The following is a 19,549-nucleotide window of genomic DNA, read 5'->3' on the forward strand; positions in this document are numbered from 1 at the left end:
TTTTACATCTCTCATAAAACACTGCAAGAATTACTGCCAAGAACGTCCCATCACAGCAGGGAATTGTACAGGACCTGTGTAATTTACAATGTCCATGTTTGAATTGAAGACGAGGACGAGTGGCCCTTAAATTATTGCATCATCACAATTACATCATTTTTGCTAGTATTAAAAAAGCTATAATAACAGCAGCTTAGAAGTTCAAGTATGAATAAACACACAGCCTTCCACAATATAATACTAGTCCTGCTTGACGATCCTAGAATCACACAGTTCTGTTTAAACCGTTTTTCCTCACCACTACAGCAGTAATAAATTAGCTCTTTTACCTTAATGGCTTTTATGAAAACTGAAGCGGCAGATAAAAGGCTGGTCAAGAGTTCATTGATCACAAAATCTCCACAGCATTTGTCAACAGTAACACTCGTCTCACAGCACGATGATGTCCCCAGTGCAGCGCTCGCAGCAGTTGAAGGTAATGTTTTCATATCGAGTATATGGGTGAAACCTGCCAATACTCTTTTTATTATTAAGAAAGTTTGATGCGGAATCGTCACTCAGAGGCGTCTCAGTCTGGCCTTCAGAATGGGAAATTGGGTCCAAGATCTTAAGTACCTAAAAGACAAACTGATACTTAAAACATGTTTCTTATTCGATATGAACTTTCTTAGACGGTTGTATTTGTACCTTCTCGGCCATCTTCTCCGCTGGCGTGCTGCAGAGTTGTTCAGAGTTGGTGCTACTGCCTTTAGCCGCGTTGCTGCTTGTGTTTCCGAGCAGATGAGACTTGATGGCGTCAGCGAGTTTGTGATTCGCTGCGGCCAGTTCACCCGTGCTGAGAGGCTGAGCACTGGGGTAGTACGTCTGCTGTCTGCCCCACTGAAGGGAAACCAAGAGCTGCTCCAGTGACCTGTGAATTCAAACATTAAGGGTTATGTTCATGTCCACAAATCAGACATTTTGAGAACTATTCTGTAATACGGTGTGGAACTGAGTTTAATGTAGATAAGGGTGAGCAACACTGACAAAAATGCAGACATCGGCTAAAACGCTCTGTAAATGTTTTGAAGCAGTGCTGAAATAAATAATAAAAGAAAAGAAAAATGCAGAAATGTCACATAATACACTTGTTGGGAAGATTACACGAGATATTTCTGGACATTTTATTTTTAATCAGTTTTTTGCCGTCATCTTAAATGACTTGATATTAAAATTGTGCATATCTCAAAAGATGTGATATTATGCACTCTTATTCCACCTGTAAGCATAAAGAATCGCAGATGTGTTTGTATTAAACATTGTCCCAGTTACTTAAACATTAACCGACATCTTGAAGGCCATTATCTTCTCCTGTTACCTGTGCGTTTGAACCATTTCCCTGGAGAACTCTTCTCTTTCCAGCAGCAGATCTTGAATTGCTCCTTGGGCTTCTCTTGTTTGTCTTTGTAGAGCTGCTCTGGCGTTTGTCAGCTCCTCCGCCATCACTCTGAAGAAGAATGAAGTATATTACACATTTATGAGCAATACATAAAACATAAACCGTTTGTAAACTCTGGCCAGTGGGTGTTATGGCAAAGACATGAATCACATTTTTCCCCATATTGATCCATCTTTTTAAACAAGATAAAATGACTTTCAGTATTGATTTCATGGACATAAACAAGACACTAATCATTAATCATTGCCACTGAACCCCCTCAAAAAGCCCAGTGAATGCATTTCTCCAAAAAACACTCCAAACTACAGAGATTTTGCTGCACACCCCCGAAAACAAAAAGACCAAAGTATACAATGACAATTAGAAATGATTAAATCTGCTTTTATTATGGATCAGACCTGGACGACTGAGGGATCACAGACAATTAGAAACGATCTCAATCTCAATCTTGGCTCATGTTATGGCTTTGTCTATAGTTTGTACCTGCTGGCGAGAAACTTGCTCCTCCAGACGTCACACTGGATGCTCATGCGTTCGAGTTGCTCCGCGGTGTGAGACAGGCCTCGGCCCAAAGCCTCGTTCTCCAGGATCAGCTGGTTCTTCTCTCGGGCCAATCTCTCAAACTGGTACTGGAGATCATCACCCACTGAGGCCACCAGCAGCTTCTTCAGCTCACGGTTCACCTACAAACAATAATACAGTGCCAGTGTAAGTTTAATTTGGTTATTGGTAATGCATAGTCACACTATTAGTTTCATTCTTATGTTAAACTCTTTAATCATACATTTCATAGTTTCACACTTTGGAAGAAATCTTTGTGTTAAATGACAATGATTAAAGGTCTGTTTTGTTTATGTTCAGGAAGTTAATGTTAAAAGTCATTTTTATTTGTTTCAATGGGACAAAGTACAATTTTGATTAATTATTTTGTCATATGGTCTGCCCTTGACACATGTATAGTTATTGAAACTGGACACAAATAACAAAAGAATAACAAAATAATTTAAAATCTACGACCAAATCACAAGAATTTTATGAGCATCGTTGTACAGTGCACAGAAGAAATGCTTATCTTATCACAAAACTAATCCTAACTCAGGCCATAACTCTTTAGTGACGTAGTACTTTTCTTTATGCTACTTGCCTCTGTTTGCACACGCAGCTGATTGCACAGTCCTTCTTTGTCCTGTAGAAGTCTTCGTTCAGAGTTCTGTAGTTTTTCCAGTTGAATTTTCCAGTCCTCCACCAGGGGCATTGAGGGCGACCCCTGGTCCTCTCCCAGCTGTCCTGACTCTCCTTTGCCTTCTGCAGGGCCCTTATGGCTTCTTCTGCTTATCGCGGCCCGGGGCACCACTATCCTCACAGCTTCTACCTCAGTACACGCCTCTCTACTCACTTTCCCCAGATGTAACACCCCAGGAGTCTGAGGGGTGGCGGGGCGCGGTGGAGATGGGACTGGAGACTTTGGGCTACGTTTTGGACTGGCTACTCTTAACGTGGGAACATTAGCTGGAGTTGGTGATGGTGGTTTGTCTGTTGTTGTAATTTCTAGAATGGCTTTTGGTTTTTCAGTTTCCATGCCATCACCCGAGCCCCGAACAGGCACATGGGACGACGCTGCAAAACACACACAGAAAAAAGTTCTACTTAAATAGACAGTCCTATTTAGGATAATACTAGTCATGCTATAAACCACTACTAAATTAATTCCATAATATAAGTGCTTGAAAACATTTAAATTGATCTGTTGGCAACAATGTACTGCAGTATGGCAAAAGACAAAGTTTAAATCTGTCAACTGGACAAATAGTTGTAGGAGTGAAGACATTTCACTGCTCATCCAAGCCACAGAACTGCAGCAAAACAACTTCACTCCTACAACTATTTGTCCATTTGACAGATTTAAACTTCGTATTACACAGACGTACTGCAGTATGATTTATGTCAATAGTAAATCTGTCAATTTCCTCTTTTCCAAGTGGACTCTGGCCCTACAGTCTTGAACTCTCTCTGTAAATGGATGCACATTAGTCCTGGACACTTCTGCAGCTGTCCGTCCATGGGAGCAAATCGCTTCTTCACTGTGGTTCTCCTCCAGTTTTCTTTTATTTTTTACACTGTTTTTTTTTTTTTAGCTTTTACTTGTTGAGAAGGAGGGTCTAAGGACAGGGGATTTTCTGGGACACTTCTGCATTTGCTTGTTTTCTGTTGACTAATTTGTTTGCCTGTTGGTTAAATCATTTCTCATGTTCAGTCCTAAGAGGCAACTGCTGCTGTGATTTTGAGCTTTACACCAATAAATTGAATTCCAATCTTCTCAATTAATGTGATAATACTAAAATGAATCTTAATATAATTCAAGAATCTTAATGCAATAATCTTAATCACATCAGTCATGTGGAGACACTGGTGTGGCTGTCTGTTTAAAACATAAATGTCACTGTCCTTGTCTGCTGTAAAGTCCAGAATAAAGATGAATAGAACAGAATCATGGGATGTGATTTAATATGAAAACATCTGTAAAAGCTCATACCCCTCACAGCTGTGGTCATGATGGTGATGATGAATCCACTGCTTCAGGAAAATCTGTGTCCAAATCACTCCGTTTCCTGAAAAAAACATGAATAAAAGCCTGTATTAACACGTGTATATGGCAGTGTTTACAAAACAGCAAAGAGGAGCTCCAGTCAAAGGCCACACTGATAAAACATGATCAGTGCAAATGATCTAATCTGGAGACAACAACAAAGCTCCAGGACTGTCTGAAAACAGCAGGATTTATGGCGTGGAGGCGAATTAAACCTTATGCTACTTGTTTATATTTACAATAAAACTCCAGTTACACGGGGTAATGAGGGTTAAGACACATTACACATATTATAAATCTAGAGTTTCGATGTTAACATACCTCAAGTTCTTCTGTGTGAAATACCCTGAGCCGCTTTTTCAGTGACCGGAGGTTGCTGACGTCTACAGGGGTGTTAAAATCCTGAGCTTTGTTTGTCAGGCGCTATTTCCGGCCATCCAAAGGGTTTCTATTAGATAAATTAAGTTTTACAAATTTCTGTCGACCAAAATTGATACTATGAATTTGTATTAACTATTACGAATATAATTTCTTTAAGTATTTTGAAATCTTAAAGCCTGGAATACAAAAATGAGGGTATACCGGTCCGCTCAGGCTGTGTCCGTTTTCCATAAAAAATGTTTGATTCATTTCGTCAATAAATCTATTATGTTGTGCATCCCGTTGTTTCATAAATGTCTTATAATTTTATTGAGTCCTAATCAGTGTTTTGCGAAATAATCACTATTTTCTAAACTTAGTTGCTGTGCGGAACGTTGGAGTTATATAGACACCTGCCACTCGGACCAAAATAACGCGAGCACTCCGTTATTTAAAGGCATTTTTGTAGCCGGTGTCGTTATTTATGTCATTTTAGAGTCCAAAAATGCAATCAAATGACTAGAGTGGCCGCAGGTGGTTTAGCTGTGGTGAAATAGACAGATTATTTATGAAAAATGGGAGTACAAGGGCTTTGGCGACTACTGGAAAGTACAGGGAAACCCATCAACCCAGAAACACTGGAGGGAAAGATCCTGGCTGTGGGTATCCTTTTCATTTACAACTCATTTTTTATGACTATTGCTCTCAAAGCTTCCATGTTTTATATCTGATTATATTATTAATGTGTGGACTAATAAATGCAGGGTTGTGGTTGACCTGTGCACTTTGTAAAGCATTATTTGTAAAGCTTTATCCTTAAGAGACTTTTCTAGACATCAGTATTTGGCTGAATCAAGCAGTGAAAGGGGTGAGGGACAGACATGGAAACAGTGTCCAGAATGCTCACCTGCTCACCCTCTTCCACCGCATCTGTAAACTGCTGTTCTTCCGCATCAGGCCAGTGTTTGTGTTTGATGGAGATGCACCTCTGCTCAAGAAACAGACCCTGGTGAGTCCAAGAGCTTAATAACATTATTTTATTATTTGTATGGTTGTAAATAAACAAACATCCACTGTATAAATGGTCATGAGTTCTAATTGTCTTTACTTTTAGGCTTTGAGACGGCAGAGAAAAGAGGAGCTAAGTCTTGAGTCCAAACAAACCAATGAGAAACTCCTCAGGACTTTTCTGAAGAGACAAGCTCTGAAAGCGGCACTCGGAGATAAAAGGTAAACAATCTGCAGGGTTTGGGGTTTTCTTGTTGAGTTATTATTAAATAATGTTTAAACAAATACTAAACTACATATTTTAGTATTTGTAGTTTTTGACTACCTCGTGTGTTATTTACTTTTGTGCTTCTACAGTCAGGAGCCTTTTCCCAGTCTCTCCAGTGTGAGGAGACATGAGGTCGATGACATTTATGTTCTTCCTGCTCTTCCAGCTGCAGAGGAGAAGGAAAATAGCAGGTACCTCTCATTAAACAAAAACATCCTGTACTTTGTTTAGGTATTGAAGCGTATTGTTTTTGTTCCTTACAGTTCTGAAGAAGACGATGATGAATCTTCACATGAGGGATCTGCTAATACCTCACACCAGGTATTATTTGGGAGAAAAAAAATATTTCACAGGATCTTGTAAATTTAGATTGTATAGCTCGAACTTTTTCCCTTTTCATATCTATTGTTTTGTTGTTTGTTCAAGGATGATTTTTATGAAGACCCAAACTCTGTTGACATCAATTCAGAAGAGTTTGCGAGTCTTCCTCCTGAAATGAAGCACGAGATACTTAAAGAAATGAAGGAGTTTTCTAAAAGACGGCGCACCATGTACCAAACACCTCCTGAGGTACAGTTTACACAGTACAGTTCTTCACATGCCTTGTTTACACTTCTGAACGTGGATTTGTTGATTTTTTGTAGCGTTCTGGAGACTTCTCACAGTACCAGTTAGCCGGTTTGCTGCAGAGGAATAAGTTGAACCAGCGTCTGGAGGGAGTGGAGAAAGAAATGAGTGAGCGCAGTGCGGGCAGTGCTCCTCAGGTCTGTGGGGATCAAGAGAGTCACAATGTGGAGGCTCAGAGGCTGGTGTCAGAGGATTATTCTCACTACATCCTTATTAAAGGTAAAAGCAAAACTCATAAAGTGACACTGTGCATTATACTGAGAATAGTTCAGCCTGACCCAAATTAACATCCATGTTGGTTCATAAATCATTTTGTAGTTTTAAATATTCTTCATAACATTTTTATTAGATCAATTCCTGCCATCACAAAATGGTCAGGAATGTCAATATTTCTCCTTTAGCTTTTTTACTGGTGTATGACAAATATTCATGAGAAATATTCTTTAAAAATATATTTATGTGATTTGAAAGCATACAGATATGACAAAGTTTCTATTTATAGTTTATGAAAATCACTATATTTGAATTAGTGCTTTTTTTTTTCTTTTATTACATTATTATTACAATTTATGAAACTGTAAAAAGGGATAATTTATTGGACCACAATTGCAGTGAAGTTTAATATTTAAGATTCGTAACAGATATTCTAGTCAGTTGTTCTTTATTCTTTTATCTTTTTCTTCACAGGTGCCTCAAAACGGGAGAAAGCTCCACAGACTCAACCACAGGCAGCAGCAGCGCCTTGGTCCGGGAGCTCTCTGTCCGGAGTCAGGAGTCGAGCAGCGGGTAAACCAGAACCTCTGTGGCGTCCCGTCTGTGAGGAGGACGAAAAACAATGTGATCCTGTTATTCAAGACAAAACAAAAGACCAAAAACCCACTGTGTCAGAAAAGTGTGAAGATGATAATGCGTTACCACCGTCACCACGGACTCTTGAGGCTATACGAGCCGCTCTGAACGACAGCTCAGATGAAGACGGGGATCGTAATAACACGGATGGCAGTGTCTCTCCTCGCACTTTACTCGCAATTCAACGAGCCATGGCTGAAGATGGAGGCGATGATCAATTTAAAACAAACACCAAATCTGATGGGCTGCAGTCTGTTCCTCAAGTGATTATTGATACGTCAGATGAGGATGCAGAGGAAAATCAAATGGTCGTTGATACAAATTCACAAAGCAAGATTTTAGATCGGATTGACAGTCAGAGCTTGGACGTAAAAGACAGTTTATTAATGAGTAGTTCAGATGATGAAATGGGAGATGTTATTGCACAAAGAAACAAAGCTCTTAGATCCGCAGCTCAACCGTATGAACCACTTCAAAAGTCAGAAAAACAAAATGTGGAGATACTGTCAGAGAAAGTGAGAATAAATGAGCCACGTGATTCAACTGGAGAAGTTATTGGAGACAAGATGAGCACTGAATATTCTGAGATAACTCATTTCAATCTGTCAAAGAGGGAAGCTGCTGGGTTTTCAGATGAGTCGAGAAAAAGTGATTCTCAATCCTTGGTACCAGAATTAATTAATACGGAATTTGCCAAACAAGATGCCAATGGAGGTTTTGTAAAGCCAGAAGAGCAGAGTGAATCAGAAGGTTTACATTTAATCTGTTTCAAAGATCAAAATTATAGTCATTTTACGATTTGAACTATTTTAAGTACATGTGCTTACTTGCAGAGAGCTTTGTTGAAGTCTCAGAGGAAGAAAGTTCAGATGAAGAGATTGAATCGACTGATGAAAAGACCAAAGAAGAAGAAGAAACTATAGATGACAGTTCACCGGAGACGACCAGTGAAGCAGCAGAAGTCTCCAAATCTGAGGATGTGCAAGAAGAAACTCACAAACGGGAGGAAATCCAAGAAGAGATCCTAGAGAAAACACAGACACGGCCTTCTGCATCAAATGAATGGGACCAACTGGACGTGGTTAGTCCAAGTTTCTGCTGTACTAATTATATTATGACTGTTTTTGATGATTTTTCAAGTGCACATCAACATTTCTTCAGGGGTAAAATTAACTAACTAAAGACCTCAATGCTGGTGTTAATCACAGGCTTTATAAAATTAATCTAACAATTATTTAAACCTAAACATTCCACTCTTTTGTACATAATGTATTTTAGATATGAATAAAAGTTACAGCAATATATTATTTTTCAAAAGTTTAAAAATGTGTTGTTTTTTTGGCCTTTCTTCTGCAAAATGTCTTATAATCTTTTGTAATTAATTGTTCATGCAAAATATGAGAAAACAAATCCAAAGCGAGGTCCACAAATGTATGTTAAGTTGAAGTAAAGATCCCAAATGAACCTTTAAGTGAAGGTGTGTGTTTTGTGCGACAGGAGGAGCTGGAGGTGCTGGAGAGTTCTCTTCAGGCGCAGCAGAACCAACTGAGGGAGCAGAAGCAGCAGCAGGAGCGAATGGCCAACACGGTCACAGGACAGATGTGTTTGGAGAGTCAGGTAAGACAAACGGGAGACAATTAAATTAAAATACGATGATCGGGGCTCTCCCTTACAACCTGGTGCAAAACACAACTCACAAATGTAATGATAAATGACAGTATATACAGTATATGCTCTCTAAAGGTAAACATTTGACCGTACATAAACAGTCATTTCAATAATAACCTTAAATAATAATTAACTATAACTTAATCCTTATGAGTCTTTGGTTGTTGAATATTTTCACTCTGCGCCTGTAACTGACCAAACTGTCCCAGAGATCGTCTCCAGTCTGAGTTCATCTACACCTCCATGTGTTACTCACTAAACTTCTAAAGTCTGTGCTCAGTTTGCTGTCACCACTCACTCTCATAGTTAACATGTCACTTCAGTCTGGAACATTCCCCAGAGCTCTGAAAACCTTTAGGAAAAGCTCGATCACCACGAAGAGCAGTGTTAATGCCACAATATTGAATAATTACGATCAATCTCAAATCTGCAGTTTTTAGGCAAAGTCCTCGAAAAAGTAGTTTAGAATCTCACACCAGGACTAAACCAGGACTAAACAGAACATTCTTCCTGAAGATGTGACTCAGGCCTCGACTTTGACAGTGTTTAAATCCAGACTCAAACTGTTCTGTTTATCTGTGACTGAAAGGGGTTTATTCTGCACTTTTCTCCTTTTAAATGTTCATTTTATGATGATTATTTGTGATTATTTATATTTTGATTTGTTGTAATGTGACATTAATGTCTTTCTTATTCTGTAAAACTTTGAATGATTTGAATTGTGTAGATAAACTTGTCTTCCCATAAACGTCATAACATTTTACACATAAACAGACATATATGTGTCTGAGCTGAGCTGATGAGTGACGGCAGCTGAGGGGTTAAACTTTCAGGGATGAGTTTCTTTTTTGTGTCTCTGCCAAATATTCCCTGAGCTGAAGTGGAGCCAGGATTATTTTACCATCTGAGCCGTGCTCGGTGTAATCTGTGTCCACAAACCTGCGTCTGTGTGTCTTTAAACACCAACTCAACAGTTAAAACCTTAAGGGTAATATCATTTATACCAGCGGCTCGTTACCTGATATGTTCAGATAATTAGCAGCAAAGAGCAAAGGTATTGAGGACAGATTTGTGAGCATCAGCGTAACACTGCTATACAACTAAAATAAACCCACTTAATGGTCTCGTATCAAAATACAGCTGCATTTCTTTAAACATTTTTAAATCACAGAGTCACAGTCACATTTTATAAGTGTTAAACTTTTCTAGAAGAGGAGAATAACGAGAAAGTTTGTGGATTTTAGTGTTACTACATTTGAAAGAGAAAAACAAAATACTTGAATTAAATTTGCAATATTAGGACAGAGTGCAACATTTATAATGATTGAACAGCGTCGAGGGAAAAAGTGAATAATGAAATGACAACTGTGTATTTATTTTGACTTCAGCCATAATCCACAGACGCCTGTTGTATTTGTTGTTGACTGATTTCCTTGTTTCCTTGTTGTTCCTCAGGAGCTCCTTCGTCTGTTCGGGGTCCCGTACCTCATCGCCCCCATGGAGGCAGAGGCTCAGTGCGCGGCCCTGGATCGCTCCGACCACACACACGGGACCATCACGGACGACTCGGACGTTTGGCTGTTCGGAGGACGTCACGTCTACAAGAACTTCTTCAGCCAAAACAAATATGTGGAGCATTATCAGTACAGTGACCTGCAGAACCAGCTCGGTGAGGAGGATGAGGAGGATGAGGATGAGGAGGATGAGGAGGATGAGGAGGAGGAGGAGGATGCACAGGGTCTAAATAAACATATTATCCATTTGTTCCTGTAGGTTTGGACAGGACTAAACTCATAAACTTGGCGTATCTTCTGGGGAGTGACTACACGGACGGCGTCCCGGGGGTGGGATATGTGACCGGGATGGAGATCCTCAACGAGTTTCCTGGACCAGGCCTGGAGCCGCTCACACAGTTATAGTGAGGACACATGGTTTTGTTTTTATAAAGGTTTTCTACTTTTTCTACTCAATCTTCTAATTCATGAGCAGGAGCAGACGGTCAAATGTTAAAATTCTTTGATATAAACAGTTTTATTTGCCAAATATAAAGTTAAATTCTTACTGAAATTCTTTTTCAGTAAATGATATACTGGCTTTTGGGAAAATAAAACAAAATATCTCATAAATATCTGACTTGTCCCATAGATTTAGTCGTATATTTGTGTACTTATAAGTATTCCTTGTATACTATAATGTACCTGTTTTACTCCCACAGTGAATGGTGGAAAGACGCCCAGGAGAAAAAGCGTTTGACGGAGAATCCCAAAGACACAAAAGTGAAGAAGAAGATCCGAGAGCTGAAGCTGACGCCTGGATTCCCAAATCCTTCTGTGGCTCAGGCGTATTTACATCCGGCCGTCGACCAATCAGAGAGCTCCTTCAGCTGGGGCCGCCCACAACTCGACATGATCAAAGAATATCCTCAGTGATGCAGAGTTTGAGTAAATGTGTTGAGTTGTGATTCTGCTGTATTTCCTTGACTGTTTCATTACATTTTGTCTGAGTCGTTTTGGTTGGAACAGCCGCAGGACTGAGGAAACTCTTCTGCCTGTGATGAAGCAGCTCGACACGCAGCAGGTAACAGCGTCAGGACGATGAAAGGCTAGGAGTTTGTGGTTAATAATCGACTCCAGTCCACCGACGCCCATCGACAAGAGCTAATCATTTGTTTGTTTATTTATCTGGATCCTATCAGCTGAAAACCGTGCAGTCGTCTCCTTTACTACTTTAAAAAATGTTTAAGATGGAGGCAAAAGGTGAGATTTTTACTCCAAAAAATGTGGTAATTGGAAAAGATTTTCAGAAAACTGTGTGAACACTAGAATCAATATATAACTTTTATCATTTCATGTCGTTTAAAGGCCCTGGAGTGTTTTTTTTTTTACTTTTTGTTATTATTTCAGACACAGTTGAGGATCGACTCATTTTTCCGGATGGAGCTCCACGAGAAGCAAGCGATTCGCAGCCAGAGACTCCGACGCGCCGTCACCTGTATGAAACGAAAGGAGAGAGAAGGAGAAGGAGACGAGGGAGAGGAGGATGAAGAGGAAACCATCTCTCCATCCAAATCTAAGAAAAACAGCTCCAGCCCCACCCCAGAACAGAGGACAGTGGCGTCTGGAGGAGGGTTTCTCGCTTCACAAATGACATTCGAACCAACATTTTCACCTTCAACAGACAATGATAAACGCACAGTTGAGCCCAGCAACGAGAAAACCAACATTTCACCACAGAAAAACATAAAAATAAGAAGGAGCAGTAGCAGCAGTAGCTCAGAGGAGAGTGACAGTGATGAGAAAGTTGCGATGGTCGTGGCTAAATCTGTGTTTGAAGGGAGTCGACGGGGACGCGGGGCCAAAAGTACGAGAGGGAGGGGCAGAGGGGCCACGAGGGGCAATGCAAAGGGGAAAAAGAAATGAAGATAAATGATGAGAGAGTGATGAAGTGACGAGTCGAATAAACAAACCAGTTGCTCCCAAAACTCAAGCTACATAACTCACACCATGCCTTTTCCATTCTACAGCCGTCCATAAATGTCCTGCTCCTTCTCCCGATGAATGAATCAGACACACAACGGGTCGACAAATATGTCACTGACCCATTTACAGACAGAGATGACAAACTAATTATGATTTTACCGGTCAGAATGTGTAAAATATCATGTTTTTTACAATTAGACCAGCACAAATGTGACTGGTTTTAACTCTGTGTGGATGAGTTACATGTAAATTATTTCTCTTTATATAAATGGAGTGACTTTGTGTGTATATTTGGTATGAATTTGGTTTGTTTTGTAAGAAAATAATAATAAAATGTCTTTTTAGTGTAAGAATATTGGGGGATTTTGTATTAAATCCTGTCACTGTGAAAGACTTAAGCTCGTACTTGTGTTTTTCTTGTGTTTTTCTTGTGTTTTTGTCGTCAGGGGCAGTGACAGGTGCAGGTCTTTAAGGGTCTTTGGGGCAGTAGTTCAGCTTACACGGAAATTAATAGAACTGGGTAAAACTTGATTCAAAAGCCTTGCACCTAGAAATAAGACGAAAGTGAAACTCGTGAATTAACTATAAACCTTAAGACATCAAGGGTTTAGTCTTTAATAGAAATGATCAGGTTCAACATCTGGGAATTCATCTTTAGGACATTTCTTTGTAAAGTAAAACGTCAACAAATCTGAAAACCAAAAGTCATTTATGTTTTTGCTTTAAAGAGGCAATATTACACAAAACTGAGGTTGTTCTAATGATGTTCCCTCCTCAAAAACAGACCTGGAGTTGTGTTTTGTTTCATTCTCACATGTTTGAGTCACACTTTATTATTAGTCTGTAACATCTACAAAGCTCAAAATGCGACGTTCCACCTTGTGATGTCATCAAGTGGTAGTTTTCATGTTAACTCCTCCTCCTTTTACCTTTAGTTCAGTCGAGATAAGAGACAACTCCAGGACTGAAATGATCCAAATGATTCTATAAATGAAGGTGTGTGGAGTTTAAAAACACAGTGGAGCACTTCCTGTATCACCACATGATGACATCACAAGGTGGAACAGAGTGTTTTCAGTTTGAGAGAAGATAAACTCAGCCTAAATCTGCAGGTTTGTGCACATTTAGGCTTGTTATAACGTTATGTAGAAACAACATTATAACACATATCAGAGTAATGTCAGTGATGAAACGTAAATGTACAAATGGGAGTATTTTATGTGTTTCTACGACTTAAAACTTCAGAGCAAATCCATTTTTCCAGGTCATTAAGTGGTGTTTCCTCCCGTGCTCCCTTCTTTAGCTCCTGTTGGCTTGTATTGGGGCAGCTGCCTCTGTCACTCACTGCTGCAGCTCACTGTCCGTCTGGAGTCACAGAGGAGCAGGGCTGGAGCTGCAGGGCCATGAAGTTTGTGAATGTGTGTCATTTAAACCCTTAAAAGGACATTTCAGACTAAAGACTGAGGTCCAAACGCATCCAGAGCCAAAGGAAAACTCATCTAGGACTAAAAAACCAGGCTTGGGACACTGTGCGTTCCCGGATGGAGACGGATTTAACTCCAGACATGGAAACACGGCAGGGAAAGACGACCAGTGAGAAAGGTAATACTTCACACACAATAACGACAAAGAAACAGATAAATGCGTCTTAACAAACAGAAAACTTTACCGAGCACGCACATAAAACACTAAAACAACCAAAGTACTTCATAACTTCAGTGTTTTAAATGTCACTCACTAAAATAAAACAAGAAACTAGACATTAAAACTAAATTACTGCATTGGCCACTTCATGAAGCTTAAAATAGTGAACATTTGTGGAAACACTGAAGCTTAAATTATCTCTAAATTTCAAATATGGCACTAAAATGTGGCATGTAAGACTAGCCTTATCAGAGCTATTTGCCAGGTGTATTTTGAAGTTGCAGTATCAAGCCCTGCATAGTAGCGCCCCCTGACCTCAGCCAACCCTCATTGTTGATCTGTGGGCTCGCCTGACCTTCTCGCCGTTATGTAAGTGCGTCGGCTCGTGTGTCAGATACACCACTGACCGATAAATGCAGGAGGAACAAACAGACGCATGATCTCATCCAAAACAAATCAGGATCACAGTGGAATTTTGAGCCCAACTCTGAAACCTTTATAGAAATGTTAAAGCTGAGATGACAAACACAACGATGATGTGGATTTGAGGGATTTGATGGAGGCGACATTACTGCGCTGTGACATAAAGGGCACAAAGAGCACAAAGGGCAAAGATTGTCCTGGTAAACACAACTCTAACTTCAACCTAAGCGTCTTTGTTCTGTTTACTCTAGAAAGAGACGTGTGAATCTGGAAGAAGCTCAGTGCATTTTAGTATATGGGAAATCATAAAAAACAACTATTCTCACAGAAAAGTACAAAAAGACTGTAGTTATCTATAAAAAATGGCAGATTAAACTCCGTAATCTGCAGCCAGCTCACGTCAAACCATCTCCCTTCTGCTGTCGTTCCATTTAAATCCTTAAAATATAATTATTTAACTAATACAAATCCTAAAACACCATCGAGCGATTCACTGATTAACAAAGATGACCCAGTTTTGATGAGGCTGAGTCTGTACCCAACGTGCAAACTGTTTATGTAAGAACTTATTGTGCCATTTCTTTGGACCAAAACTTGTATTAAAGACAAACCACAGAATAGACTGAACAGAAGCTTCTTACTATGAAAACACAGGGTTAACGCTGCACTTTCTGCTCTTCCAGATGGTTCCACAGCTGCAGAGGACAGTCCAGACTTGGCCAAAGCCATTCTGGCCCATCGTTTCTACCCTCCGGTCATCGGGTCAGAGGCCTGGGAGGGATACACGTTTTCAGACCTGGAGATCCGGATTAAAGAGTCCACAGATTTCTACGGAGCGGTGCTGTGGCCTTCTGTACGGAAACACATTCAGACAGTAAAGGTGAACTTATTGGTTAAATGTCTTTGTTAAATGTCTTTGTGTCCACAGGCGATGGTCTTATGTCACTTCTTGGAGGAGAATCGGGAAAGTTACAACCTGGTGGATAAAAACGTGATTGAACTTGGAGCCGGGACTGGACTGGTCACGATCGTGGCCAGTCTGTTAGGTAAGGTCAAATGAAACTCTTGGTCATTTGCAAATAAAAGTCCTAAAGCTGGACGGACAGAGGCAAAACACCAGAAATACAAGAGTAAATGTGTCTTTAATGTGTCAAACTCAAGGCGCGCGGGCCAAATGTGGCCCTTCACATCATTTTATGTGGCCCTCGACAGGTAAATTAAAACGTGTGATGGTCTTAATCATTTTATCAGGAGATACACAGTTACACACACATATTTTTACATCTAGGCCAATACATATATAATATTTGTAACTTATAAGTAATAAATACAGAAACAGTTAATTAACAAGTTAAAAAGTAGTTAGATTTATTTGTTAGATTTATTTTACATCTGGCCCTTTGAAGGCAGCCATTTTGACTCCTCTGCTCTAGAGGATAAACTGAGTCACTGTCCAAACACCATAATGATCTGATATTTTATGTTTGGCTCAGAGTTGACGCTTTTTGTTATTAACATAAAAGCTTTTGTACGTGACATTTCTACTGGTCACTGGTCTGTTTTTGGAGACTGGCTCTCGTGTGTTGAGTCTGATGTTGTTTTACTCTTATGTTCAGAAAATAAAACAACCAGAAGGACTTTGTACCAGAACGATACGATGTGTCTGTTTGTTGAACTGGTCGTCCATCGTTACAGGGACAGGGCTCTGCTTTCCAAAACGCAGCTAAAATGTATTAACTTCCAGCATTTTCATTATATTTTGAATGTTTTTCTCACTCTAGGAGCTAAGGTGACCTCCACTGACCTTCCTGATTTGTTGGGGAACCTTCAGTACAACGTAACGCGGAACACAAAGACGGGGTGCAGGTACATCCCTCTGGTGCGTTTGACCCATGTTCCTCTTTATACAGTGTGTGGTTTTCCTCTTTCAAACTATTATCACATATAATTATATCTAATCTAACAGTACTTAATGTTTCCACAGGTCACTGAACTCTCCTGGGGCCCACAGGTGAAGGAGCGCTTTCCTCATAACACACATTATTTTGACTACATCCTGGCGGCGGACGTGGTTTACGCTCACCCGTTTTTAGACGAGCTGCTGGACACGTTTGACCATCTGTGCAGAGAAAACACGGTGATCTTATGGGCCATGCGCTTTCGACTGGACCCAGAGAACAGTTTTGTGGGTCGGTTTCAGGAGCGTTTTCACCTGGAGGAGCTGTACGACCTGCCCACTCTGAGCATTAAACTGTACCGCGCCCGGAAGAGAGACCCGCGCACCTGTGGAGTTTAAAGGCCCTATACTACACAAAACTGACTCTTGTGAACTTTAAACTGTGTTAGAACGTCGTTACGTCCTCAAAAACAGACCTGGAGCTGTGTTTTATTTCATTTACACCTTTGAGTAACACTTTATTATTAGTCTGTTACATCTTCAGTTCAAAAACGCTCTGAGATTGGCAACTCCAGGAGCTGAAATGATCCAAACGATTCAAGAAATGAATATGTATAGAGTTTAAAAACACAGTGGAGCACTTCCTGTATTACCAATTGATGACATCACAAGGTGGAACAGGGAGGTTTGTGTGTTAAACGTGAGTTAAACTTGTGAGAATGAAACAAAACACAGCTCCAGGTCTGTTTTTTGATGAGGAAACGACATTAGACCAGATCAGAAACAGTGTAATATGAGCCTTTAATGACTTTGTTTACATTTTGACTTCATGAAAACGTCCAAACCTCGTCTCCTGACCATTTGTTACAACAATCAACATATTTTTTGTGTATTTATTTGATTTAAAATAACCGCACTGATGTCTGACTGTCTTTTTTATGGCCCGTTTGACTTTGGACACGTCGCTTTATCCTCTGCATTTTCTCGTCTTATAAACCAACCAGGTTTTTTGCTTGGTTTTCCTCCAAATCGCAGCATCAAAACTTTATTTATTCTCCAACCCTCGTCTGAACACGTCTTAACAAACACAAATTTACCTCCAAAATGACCTGTGTCCTCCTCAACATCTCCAGCTCTGCTCCCTCTGTGAATCCTCTGTGACGTTAAACTTAAATCCTCTGTGACGTTAAACTTAAATCCTCTGTGACGTTAAACTTAAATCCTCTGTGACTTTAACCATAACTGTCACTGGTTCTTGTCTTAAATGTTGCCTGGATACAGCATTTTTTCCATTGATCATTAAAATCACTTAAGACACGTTTTAATCGTCTCTGTCTTTGATAATCCACAGTGACCCACAGGTTTGGCGACGTGATTCCAGCTCCCACAGATTTATCAGACTGATCTAAACATTCTACATCATGGAAACATTTTGTAGTTTAACAGAGACATTATTAAAAATATTTAGTCCAATGTCCAAACCTTTGAAATGAATCAGCTGGAAGGTACAGGAGCAAACGTGCAGTAGATGAAGTAGTTAAGGTGGTAAAGATGTAGTGAGAGGACAGGACATGTGTTTACAGTGAGGTCAAGAGGCAGAATAAACAAAAACCTTCCCGTTTGTGCGTTTCACGGCTTCTCGTGTGATCTCAGGACGCTCCCCTCGCTCTGGCAGTCACACACGAGGCGGGTTGTTCTCACGTTGTCACTTTGTTGGCTGTAACAGAAGGATTCACAGAGGTTACACTGGACTTTTTCATTAGCTGCGTTGGAGCTGCCAGGTGTAATCAGCCTCCACTGCAGCTCATCTGTTTGTCCATCACACGAGTCAAACACCAGCCTCGTCTTTGTTTTATCTCAGGACAAAGGTTTGGTCAAGTTTAAAATGTCCACCCCATCGTTGTGTCTTTATATTCTAACATATTGGACAATATAGAGGATTTATTAACATTAACCCCACTCATGAAACGTTAAAAACATCCATATTTAACACTCAGAATCATGACATAATGTGGATTTTAACAGTTTTGCACAGTTTTAAAACACATTTTACACAAGTAGAACATAATCCAGTACCTGCTTTATGAGTTTAGTAAAAGTTTGGCTCTTTGGTTGTGATGAACTCAATTAAACCTTAAAACTACAGAAGTGATTTTTTCAACGTAAAGACAAATTTGAGTTGGTGGATATTCACCGGACATGATTCAGATCTGTGTCGCATTAACATCAGACTCAAAGAGGCAGGTTTTACACTGAAGTCGCCCTCTCCATTTATCCAGGCTGAGGACTGGCACAAAGACACACACGAGGCCGGAGTAAACCCAACGCTCGTGTGTTTTACAGAGAACAGCAGAGACGCACAACAAACACAAGAGTCTGACTGGAGTGTGTGTCCCTCTGTCACTATTTTGCAGTGTTTTCAAACTTATCACGGACACAGACACTTTTAAATCCACTTAATGCTGTGAAAAGGAATATTTCTGGGTGAAGTTTTTGATTCCAAAAACGTTTTCATTGTTGCATTGGATTTAATATTTTTTTCATACTTTTTTTTTGACTAAATAAATGTATAAATATGTCTGTGGCAGTGACAGCGGCGGAGAAACTACTGGGCCTAATGAACAAACTTTATGGGAGTTTCAGAGCGTTTGGATTATGTTGTGTTTTTTTTTTACATTGACACGAGTGATTTATCTGCTCATCGAGTACACCAGCTGCACATTAGAGCACATCTTTACTGTTTGATCACTTTCACATCATTTAAACTGTATCAGTAAATGTTACAGGTAGGGCTTTAAAGTCTATTTTTCACAAACGACTTTTTTAATGATATAAGACAGTGACCAGTAAACCAGATGTCCAGATATTGTGATGTGGTTTATAATCTTTAAAATAACTCCTGTGTCATATAAGGGTCACTAATGTTTAATCTGAGTATTATTGGGATAAATCAGAGTCATTCATTGCCGCTGATTCACTTGAGTCTGGTCCATGTCGTCACGTGGAGCTCCAGGACAGAAAAAAGACTCTTTTAAACAGCCTCACTCTCTCTGGCGTGTTCTGCTCCTCGTTTGTTGTTGTGCAGTTGCTCCACTAAACTTGATATCATGAATTTTATGAGCCAAATCTTACAAATATTTTGGCTTCTATTTTCTACTGCAAAGTCACTCTTGTCTTTGTGCCCGGTGACAGAGATCTGTTTGGCTCAGGACGAGGCTTTTACAGGTCACTAAGGGTTATCTATAAATCAGCGTTTATGATGCGATTAGTCAATGTCCAGAGGAGATGTGTGTTAAGACCT

General features: G+C 39.9%; 3 protein-coding genes across 4 annotated transcripts; 2 read left to right on the forward strand and 1 right to left on the reverse strand.

The window, feature by feature from the left end:
• Window positions 1-141: 141 nt before the first annotated feature.
• On the reverse strand, window positions 142-4,056 carry blzf1 (basic leucine zipper nuclear factor 1). Its single transcript, XM_033988747.2, has 6 exons — window positions 3,972-4,056; window positions 2,583-3,055; window positions 1,922-2,121; window positions 1,358-1,486; window positions 688-910; window positions 142-615 (listed from the first exon to the last, which is right to left on the reverse strand). The coding sequence occupies exons 1-6, from the start codon at window positions 3,988-3,990 to the stop codon at window positions 430-432; spliced, it is 1,230 nt and encodes a 409-aa protein (XP_033844638.1). The 5' UTR covers window positions 3,991-4,056; the 3' UTR covers window positions 142-429.
• A 761-nt stretch (window positions 4,057-4,817) lies between these two features.
• ercc5 (excision repair cross-complementation group 5) lies at window positions 4,818-12,374 on the forward strand. Its single transcript, XM_055232566.1, has 15 exons — window positions 4,818-5,048; window positions 5,219-5,394; window positions 5,500-5,615; window positions 5,751-5,852; window positions 5,925-5,982; window positions 6,088-6,231; window positions 6,306-6,507; window positions 6,976-7,887; window positions 7,971-8,218; window positions 8,635-8,754; window positions 10,261-10,474; window positions 10,579-10,723; window positions 11,021-11,221; window positions 11,298-11,382; window positions 11,709-12,374. The coding sequence occupies exons 1-15, from the start codon at window positions 4,961-4,963 to the stop codon at window positions 12,222-12,224; spliced, it is 3,327 nt and encodes a 1,108-aa protein (XP_055088541.1). The 5' UTR covers window positions 4,818-4,960; the 3' UTR covers window positions 12,225-12,374.
• A 1,268-nt stretch (window positions 12,375-13,642) lies between these two features.
• mettl21e (methyltransferase like 21e) lies at window positions 13,643-17,627 on the forward strand. Of its 2 annotated transcripts, none has more exons than XM_055232567.1 (5): window positions 13,643-13,886; window positions 15,035-15,204; window positions 15,280-15,397; window positions 16,133-16,260; window positions 16,336-17,627. In XM_055232567.1, the coding sequence occupies exons 1-5, from the start codon at window positions 13,826-13,828 to the stop codon at window positions 16,645-16,647; spliced, it is 789 nt and encodes a 262-aa protein (XP_055088542.1). In that variant the 5' UTR covers window positions 13,643-13,825; the 3' UTR covers window positions 16,648-17,627. The 2 variants fall into 2 exon arrangements, with proteins under 2 accessions (XP_055088542.1, XP_033847821.1); XM_033991930.2 differs by having other exon boundaries at window positions 16,133-16,230.
• The last annotated feature ends 1,922 nt before the right edge of the window (window positions 17,628-19,549 follow it).

Source organism: Periophthalmus magnuspinnatus, chromosome 3 (assembly GCF_009829125.3).
Source record: "Periophthalmus magnuspinnatus isolate fPerMag1 chromosome 3, fPerMag1.2.pri, whole genome shotgun sequence".
Classification (NCBI taxonomy): Eukaryota; Metazoa; Chordata; class Actinopteri; order Gobiiformes; family Gobiidae; genus Periophthalmus; species Periophthalmus magnuspinnatus.

Excerpts from the sequence above, each read along its gene's own strand:
- blzf1 (XM_033988747.2), bottom strand. Across the intron at positions 1,487-1,921 it reads AGCAAGTTTCTCGCCAGCAG|AGTGATGGCGGAGGAGCTGA; the intron begins GTACAAACTATA and ends ATTCTTCTTCAG. Across the intron at positions 911-1,357 it reads GAAATGGTTCAAACGCACAG|GTCACTGGAGCAGCTCTTGG; the intron begins GTAACAGGAGAA and ends TTGAATTCACAG.
- ercc5 (XM_055232566.1), top strand. The coding sequence starts at position 4,961 with ATGGGAGTACAAGGGCTTTGGCGACTACTGGAAAGTACAGGGAAACCC. Across the intron at positions 5,983-6,087 it reads CTGCTAATACCTCACACCAG|GATGATTTTTATGAAGACCC; the intron begins GTATTATTTGGG and ends TGTTTGTTCAAG. Across the intron at positions 8,219-8,634 it reads AATGGGACCAACTGGACGTG|GAGGAGCTGGAGGTGCTGGA; the intron begins GTTAGTCCAAGT and ends TTTGTGCGACAG.
- mettl21e (XM_055232567.1), top strand. The coding sequence starts at position 13,826 with ATGGAGACGGATTTAACTCCAGACATGGAAACACGGCAGGGAAAGACG. Across the intron at positions 15,398-16,132 it reads GATCGTGGCCAGTCTGTTAG|GAGCTAAGGTGACCTCCACT; the intron begins GTAAGGTCAAAT and ends TTCTCACTCTAG. Across the intron at positions 16,261-16,335 it reads CCCATGTTCCTCTTTATACA|GTCACTGAACTCTCCTGGGG; the intron begins GTGTGTGGTTTT and ends ATGTTTCCACAG.